This window comes from Oxyura jamaicensis (genome assembly GCF_011077185.1).
Source record: "Oxyura jamaicensis isolate SHBP4307 breed ruddy duck chromosome 25 unlocalized genomic scaffold, BPBGC_Ojam_1.0 oxy25_random_OJ138, whole genome shotgun sequence".
In the NCBI taxonomy this organism is placed as follows: Eukaryota; Metazoa; Chordata; class Aves; order Anseriformes; family Anatidae; genus Oxyura; species Oxyura jamaicensis.
In genome coordinates this window covers 1-7,262 of record NW_023304678.1, presented here as the reverse complement: position 1 = coordinate 7,262, position 7,262 = coordinate 1, and the positions used below count along the sequence as shown (strand labels likewise).

The following is a 7,262-nucleotide window of genomic DNA, read 5'->3' as shown; positions in this document are numbered from 1 at the left end:
CCCCCCCCCCGTGGCCGTCACGTGGTTCCTCCCGCCACCCCCGTGCGCCTCGCACATGGTTCCTCCCTTCCCTTCCCCCCCACCCTCTCTCATGGACCGTCCCACGCCCCCCCCTTGCTCCGCGCATGGTTTGTCCCGCCCCTCCAGGCGCCCCTCGCCCCGCCCCCGCGCCCCGATTGGCCCCGCGCGCGCCCGCGGCTTCCGCTTCCGGCCGTGCGGGGGGAGCGCGGCGGGGCCATGGCGGCGCCGCGCCGGCTGTGAGGCGATGGCGGCGCCGCACGGCGAGAAGCTGGAGGGAGGCGTCCCGGCACCGCCGCCCCCGCCGGGGGGGGGGGCCCGCACCCCGCGGGCAGCGCCGCCGCCGGCGGGCCCGGCAGGAAGCAGGGGAAGGCAGGTGAGAGAGCGGGGCGGGACCGGCGGCGGGCCCGGGGCTGGCGGTAACCGGGGCTGACGGCGCCGCCTCTCCCCGCAGGGCTGCAGATGAAGAGCCCCGAGAAGAAGCGGCGGAAATCGAACACGCAGGTAGGGCCGGGCCCGTTACCGGGACGGTGGGCCCCCCCCCCCCCCCCCCCCCCCCCCCCCCACCCCTCCCGGTGCCGCTCCCGGTGCCGGGCCGTGACCCGCCGCCCTCCCCCCGCAGGGCCCGGCCTACTCGCACCTGTCGGAGTTCGCCCCGCCGCCCACGCCCATGGTGGATCACCTGGTGGCCTCCAACCCCTTCGAGGACGACTTCGGCGCCCCCAAGGTGGGCGCGGCGGCGGCCGCCCCGTTCCTGGGCAGCCCGGTGCCCTTCGGCAGCTTCCGCGTGCAGGGGGGGATGGCGCCGCAGGTGCCCCCCGGTTACGGCGGGGGGCCGCAGCCCCTGCGGAGGCAGCCGCCGCCGCCGCCCTTTGCCCCCGGCCAGATGGGCCCGGCCTTCGGCATGCCCCCCCAGAACCCCGGCTACGTGCAGCCCGGGGCCATGAGCTTCCCCGGGCAGCCGTTCGGGCAGCCCCTCGGACAGAACTTCAGCCCCCCCACGGGGCAGCTCATGCAGGGGCCCGTCGGGGGCTTCGGGCCCATGATCTCCCCCACCATGGGGCAGCCCCCCCGGGGGGACATGGGCCCCGGGCCGGCCCTCAACCCCCCCGGCGGGCCGGCCATGGCTCAGCGCTTCGGCCAGCCCGGCAACCTCTTCGGACAGTCCCCCATGCAGCGCCCCGGGCAGAACATGCCCCCCCTGCCCCCCAACGCCAGCCCTTTCCCCGGGGCGGACCCCGGCTTCCCCGCCGGCGGCGAGGAGGGGGGTAAGAACCTGAACCCCCCTCCCAGCACCTTCCCCCAGGAGCAGCACTCGGGCTCCCCGGCTGCCGTTAACGGGGCGCAGCCCAGCTTCGCCCCCCCCCAGTGCCGGCCGCGGCGGCGGCACCCCTGAGACCAACAGCCTCCCGCCCCCCGGCAAGGCGGCCGGCGGCTCGGGGCACCAGCCGCCCCCGGGGCTGGTGTACCCGTGCGGGGCCTGCCGCAACGAGGTGAACGACGACCAGGACGCCATCCTGTGCGAGGCCTCCTGCCAGAAGTGGTTCCACCGCGAGTGCACGGGCATGACGGAGAACGCCTACGGGCTGCTCACCACCGAGGCCTCGGCCGTCTGGGCCTGCGACTTCTGCCTGAAGACGAAGGAGATCCAGTCGGTGTACGTCCGCGAGGGCATGGGACAGCTGGTGGCCGCCAACGACGGCTGAGCCCCCCCCCCGCCTTGTACAGCTCCCCCCGCAGTTTTAGGACCAAACCCCCCTTTTTGTAGCCATTGGACTTGTGAGCACGGGACGGCGCCGGGCGGCCCCCGCCGGAATGCACGGGGGGGGCTCTGGCTGTGCTTTGGGGGGGCTCTCCCCGGGGGCGGGGGGGGAGGCTCCATCGTGCTGGCACTCGGGGGCTGAAGCTTCCCCGCCATCCCCCCCGGTGAGCTCTGCCTGCTGGCACGGGTGCCCCGGGGGAAACGTGACCCCCTCCCCCCGGTCCGTGTGGTCCGTGTGCCCCCCCGGTGCCCCCCCCCCCTTTGCGCTCACGGCGGTCCCGGCGCCGCCCCTCTCCCCCCCCCCCCATTTTAGCGGAGCGTTAATGGAAACTTTTGTATTGTCGCTATAAAACTCTGAAACCGCCGTGTCCGTGTCTGCTCTGCTCCGGTTCCCCCCCGGTGCCCCCCCCCCCGCCCCGGTGCCCTCCCCGGTGCCCGCCCCGCCGCCATTGGCTGCGCGCGTCACGTGCGCGCCCGTCCCGAGGGCGGCGACCGGCACCGGCGGAAAGTTGCGGCCGGGACCGGGCCGAGCTGCGCCCCGAGCGCCTCCAGGTACCGCCCGCCCCGCACCCTGCCGGCCGCGCAGCATCGCCCCGAGCTGCCCCGGGTCCTCCCCCGGTCCCTCCCCGGTCCTTCCCCGGTCCTCCCCCGGTCCTCCCCCGGTCCTTCCGCTCCCGGTCCTTTCCCCCGGGGAGCGGAGCGCGGGTCCCGGGGCACGGCCGGGGCCGCGGGCACGGGAGGTTCGGCGGGCATCGCCCCCGGGGCACGGCCCCGGTCCGTGTTCGGCCCCGTTCGCCCCCCCCCCCCCCCCCCCCTTCCGGGGGGCCCCGGGGGCGCGGCCCCGGGGGAAGTCGGGGTGGGGGGCCCCCCCCCCGGGGGCGCTGCCCTAAATCCCGCGGCGGGGGCCGCCGCTCGGTTCCTGCCGGGCCCCGGGCTCGCCGTGTCCCCGTCCACCTGCTGGGCGGCATCACCGCGGCTAAAAATACCCCGCGGTGCCGGCTGGCGGCGGGCCGGGGGGGCCGGCACCGGGGGGGGACGGGGGGGACGGAGGGGGAGCGGGGGGTGTCGGTGGCGCGCCCCGGGCCGCGTCCAGCCCCGGCCCCTCGGGAGCCTCCTGCCCCGCGGGGGCTTCCCACGTCTCGGTCCCGCCGCCGCTGGGCCGGTGCCAGCCCCGGGGGGGACCTGGGGAGGGTCGCGGGGGGGGTTGGGGGGGGGGCGGTGCCTCCGCAGCTGTGCCGGGAATGTGCAGAATCCCCGGGCACCGCCGCCGTGACCGCTGCGCCCCGTCCCTGGTCCTGCCGGGCACCGGGCGAGGCGAGGGCTCGGTTCCCCCCGGAGGAGTCCCCCCCACCCCCCCCGGATCGCGGTGCCCCCGGGGGTGCCCGGCTGTGGCATCCCACCCGCTGCGGGGACCGCGGTGCCGCACCGGGCCGCCCTTTGCTCCCGCTCCTAAACTCGCTTTGCCAGGCAAATCAGGAGTGGGGCAGGGGTGAGGTCGGTCCATCCGTCTGTCTATCCGTCCGTCCGTGAGTCCGTCTGTCCATCCGTGGGTCCGTCCGTCTGTCCCTCGCAGGGGGTCAGCGCTGTCCACAGGTGGGAGCATGGCGGAGAAATCGGACTCGCGGGACTCGGACAGCAGCTGGGTGCTGGCGGGCACCGAGGTGAGGGGCCGGGGACCCCCGGGGGGGATGAGGGGAGGCCGCGGGTGCCAGCTGCTGCCTCTCGTCCCAGGGGCTGCCCGTGGACACGGTGGGCCCGGAGCAGGATCCGGCCTCCCGCGAGGCCGAGGATGAAGAGGCAGAGGAGGAGAGCGCCCAGGACACGGCCACGGGTAGGAAAACGGGACGGCTGCGGCGGTCCCAGTGCAGTGACACGGGGAGCCTGCTCACCACCGGCCTCTGCCTCTCCCCAGCCGGTGACGGTGGCAGCGGAGCCGCCTTCCCGGGCCAAACGCCGTGCCCTGAGATTGGGGTAAGCACGGGGGGCGCAGGGGGAGCAGTGGGGCTGGGGTCCTGCTGCGTGCAGATGTGCGAGACCCCAGCGCCCGCGTCCTCAGGACTCGGAGGAGCGGCCGGAGCCCAGTGCCCAGGCGGTGCCCACCGCGGCCGGCCCCACAGAGCCCAGCGCAACGCAGAGCTGGGAGCAGGAGGAGCCCGACACCACGGCGGAGCGGGGGCCCTGCCCGGACACCCCCAGAGCAGGTCAGACCGGGAGCACGCCGGGTCTGTGCCAGCGCCGCCGGGGTGCGGGCACTCCCTGGAGGTCCCCCCCCCGCCCCCAGGGCCACCAGCGGAGGAGGGGAGCTGCACCAGCAGTGACGACGAAGCGGAGGGGCTGCGGAGGCAGCAGGTCCCCGAGCCCCGTGCCGGGCCCCCCCCTTCAGGGCCTGCCCTGCGCCCGGGGACACAGGACAGCGGTGACGAGGACGGGCTCAGCACCAGCAAGTACCTGCTGGGCGCGCTGGCGCTGGCGGCCGTGGCGCTGCTGCTCGTCTCCGGTGAGTCACAGGTCCTGGGGCTGGGGGGGGGGCAGGATGGGGAGCCCGGTGTCCCCCTCATTGTCCCTTCCTCTCCCCAGGGGGCTTCTACGACCCGGCAGACGGTGAGTGCGGAGGGGCTTGGCCCATTGTGCCCGGCGGGGCAGCCTGGACGTGCTCGGACGTCCCCGTGCGGTTCCTCCCCAGGCCCCGTGGACAGCGTGGTGAGCCGTGACGTGGCCGACACGGAGCAGGAGGCGCCGGTGCCTGCGGACGGGAGCGTAAGGAGAGGGGTGCGGAGCGGGGCTCTGCACCTTCCCCCCGAGCTAGCAAACGGGAAGCCGCTCCCTCAGCACCTCCAGGGGCCGCATCCTTCCTGTCCCCCAGGATTTGGTGCAGCAGCCCCCGCCGCCGGCCGCTGCGGACCCCCAGAGCATGCAGTCCGTCAGCCTCCTCCTGGACAAGCTGGCCAAGGAGAACCAGGACATCCGGCTCATGCAGGCTGAGCTGCAGGTGGGTGCGCAGGACGTGCCCCGGGGAAGCTGCCCCCCAGCACCACCCTGCGCCCTCACAGCCCCCCTGCTCTCTCCCCACCACCCCAGGCCCACAAGGAAGAGCTGCAGGCCCTGCTGCAGAAGAGTGAGGGTGCAGCGGCGGCGGCCGGGGCGCAGCAGCAGAGCCTGGCTGCAGAGAACGAGCAGCTCCGCGCGGCGCTGCAGCGGGAAACCGAGGCGCTCCGAGCAGCCCGGGCCGAGCTGCAGCGCCTGCAGGCTGCGGGGGTCCCGGGCAGCCCCCGGCCCCATGAAGCCGAGGCCGGGAGGCCGGCAGCAGAGCAGCCCCACGGCCCGGGGGGGCACAGCCCGCAGGGAGGACACGGCAAGGCGGGAGGGGACCGGGCACCGCGAATTGCTGGCTTCGGTGCGGCAGGAGCTGGCAGCCGCCCTGGAGAGAGCGCGGGGCTCGGGGGGGCTCGAGCGGCTCCCGGAGCAGCTGAGTGCCCTGGAGGAGCGCCTGGGCCGCGAGCTGGAGGCAGAGGGGGCCCAGCCCTTCCCTGGGCCCTGGAAGAAGCCGTTCAAAGCAGACAAGAAGGAGAGCCGGCGGCACAAGCGGCACGGTGCCAGAGAGGGCCCCCACGAGCGGGGGGGCTGGGAGAGGAAGGAGCAGGGCAAACCCCACGGGCACGGGAAGGAGCCCCGGCCCCCGCGGGAGCACAAGCCGGGCAAAGCCAGGGGGAAACCATCCCCGCCCCCCCCCCGGCACGGCCCCCGCGAGCTGCCCCCACTGAGCCATTACCGGGCGCCCCAGGGCTGCACCGGGGTGGCCGACTGCGCCCGCAAGGAGGGCCGGGAAGTGCTGGGCGCCGCGCTGGAGCCCGTGCAGAAGACGCAGTTCCTGCAGCTGCTGGAGGGCTTCATGGGGCGGCTGGGCTGGGGGGGGCACTTTGGGGGGCTGGCGGCACGGCTGGACGGCGCCTTTGGAGCCGACGGCACCTTCGCTCACGACCGCCTGCGCTTCGTGGACTTCGTGGACGACGTGGAGGAGATGCTGGAGGAGCTGGCGCGGAGCGAGGGGGGCGACGAGGAGGCGGCCGACGGCTTCGAGGACTACGTGCTGCGGCACTACGCCGGGGACAGCGGCGGGTGAGCGGGATGGGGGGGGCGGAAGGGGTCTTGGGTTGGGGGTCGGACCCAGGACCACCTCACCGCCCCTCTTCTCTTGCAGCTCCACCGGGAAGGAGCGGGGCCGGAAAGCCTGGCGGCAGCACGGGGAGGGCAGATAGAGCCGTGGTGCGCAGGGGGGCGCCCCGCTGCCAGCCTTCGTCCAGAGCAACAGCCCCGTGCCCGCCCGGGGGGGGTCCCCTGGGCCGTGGTTGGGGTCTGGGGGCTGCCTCGTGCCCCGTGGGGACCGCGGGCCCCCGAGTTGCTGCACTGTGTGATGCTGCGCTGCGTAGATGCAATAAAGTCACCGCCAGGCACAGCTGGGTCTGCTGCTGGGGGGCGGAATGGGGTGCAGGGAAAAGGGGGTGCCAGGACAGGCGGGGGGTGCTGGGGGGGGAATAGGGGTGCTGGGAAGAAGACAGAGGCGGTAGGGCATCAGGACTGGGTGTGGGGGGTGAGGGTGTAGGGGGGCTGGGTGCAGTGCCCCCCAGTTTTGGGGTAACTCTCCTGGGTTTTGGGCTGCCCCCGGTTCTGGGGTGCCCCCCTGGCTATGGGGTGTCCCTTCTCGGTTTTGGGGTACCCCCGGTTTTGGGGTGCCGCCCGCCCCTCCCCGCGGCGCCCTGCAGAGGGCGCTATAGCGCGGGGGGGCGCCCGGGGGCGGAGCCAAACACTCAGGGGGCGGGGCCATCCCCACCCGGGGGCGGGGCCACACCCACCACGCCACGCCCCCGGGCCGTACCACCTCCGTGCCGCGCGGGGGGGGCCGTGCCGGGATGGCGGCGCCCCGCGCCGTGCTGCTGCTGAGCGGCAAGAGGAAGTCGGGCAAGGACTTCGTGGCCGAGCAGCTCCGCAGCCGGTACCGGGCCGGGCCGGGGAGGGGGGGCCGCGGGCGGAGCCGGGCCCCGTCCCGCTGATCGCTGTCCCGCAGGCTGGGCCCCGCCGTGTGCTGCGTGCTGCGCCTCTCCGCGCCGCTCAAGGAGCGCTACGCCGAGGTACCGGGCGGGCCGCGCCGGGCTACAGCGGGGTTAGCAGGGCCGGGATCCGCCGGGATCCGCCGTGCCGAGCCGTGCCGTGCGATGCTGTGCCGTGCAGTGCCATGCTGAGCTGTGCCATGCCGTGCTGCACCATTCCGTGCCACGTTACACTGTGCTGTGCCGAGTTGTGCCGTGCTGAGCTGTGCTGTGCCATACTGCACCATGCCGTGCCATGTTACGCTGTGCCATGCCATGCTGAGCTGTGCCATGCCATGTTGTGCTGCGCTGTGCCATGCTGAGCTGTGCCGTGACATACTGTGCCACACCGTGCCATGTTACGCTGTGCCGTGCCATGCTGAGCTGTGCTGTGCCAT

General features: G+C 74.9%; 3 protein-coding genes across 3 annotated transcripts; all 3 read left to right on the top strand.

Annotated features, from left to right (window-relative positions):
- The first annotated feature begins 217 nt into the window (after positions 1-217).
- Positions 218-2,144, top strand: PYGO2 (pygopus family PHD finger 2). Its single transcript, XM_035312917.1, is given in 5 exon segments — positions 218-328; positions 331-394; positions 473-522; positions 641-1,378; positions 1,380-2,144. Coding segments are annotated over 5 exon segments (1,260 nt in total). The 5' UTR covers positions 218-265; the 3' UTR covers positions 1,725-2,144.
- Positions 2,145-2,241: 97 nt separating this feature from the next.
- Positions 2,242-6,191, top strand: PBXIP1 (PBX homeobox interacting protein 1). Its single transcript, XM_035312915.1, is given in 12 exon segments — positions 2,242-2,333; positions 3,352-3,441; positions 3,512-3,611; positions 3,693-3,751; positions 3,837-3,981; positions 4,062-4,277; positions 4,358-4,381; positions 4,464-4,537; positions 4,644-4,769; positions 4,859-5,154; positions 5,156-5,896; positions 5,979-6,191. Coding segments are annotated over 11 exon segments (1,899 nt in total). The 5' UTR covers positions 2,242-2,333; positions 3,352-3,381; the 3' UTR covers positions 6,037-6,191.
- Positions 6,192-6,611: 420 nt separating this feature from the next.
- On the top strand, positions 6,612-7,032 carry PMVK (phosphomevalonate kinase). Its single transcript, XM_035312918.1, has 2 exons — positions 6,612-6,770; positions 6,843-7,032. Exons 1-2 carry the CDS (start codon positions 6,688-6,690, stop codon positions 7,015-7,017), a joined length of 258 nt encoding a protein of 85 aa, XP_035168809.1. The 5' UTR covers positions 6,612-6,687; the 3' UTR covers positions 7,018-7,032.
- The last annotated feature ends 230 nt before the right edge of the window (positions 7,033-7,262 follow it).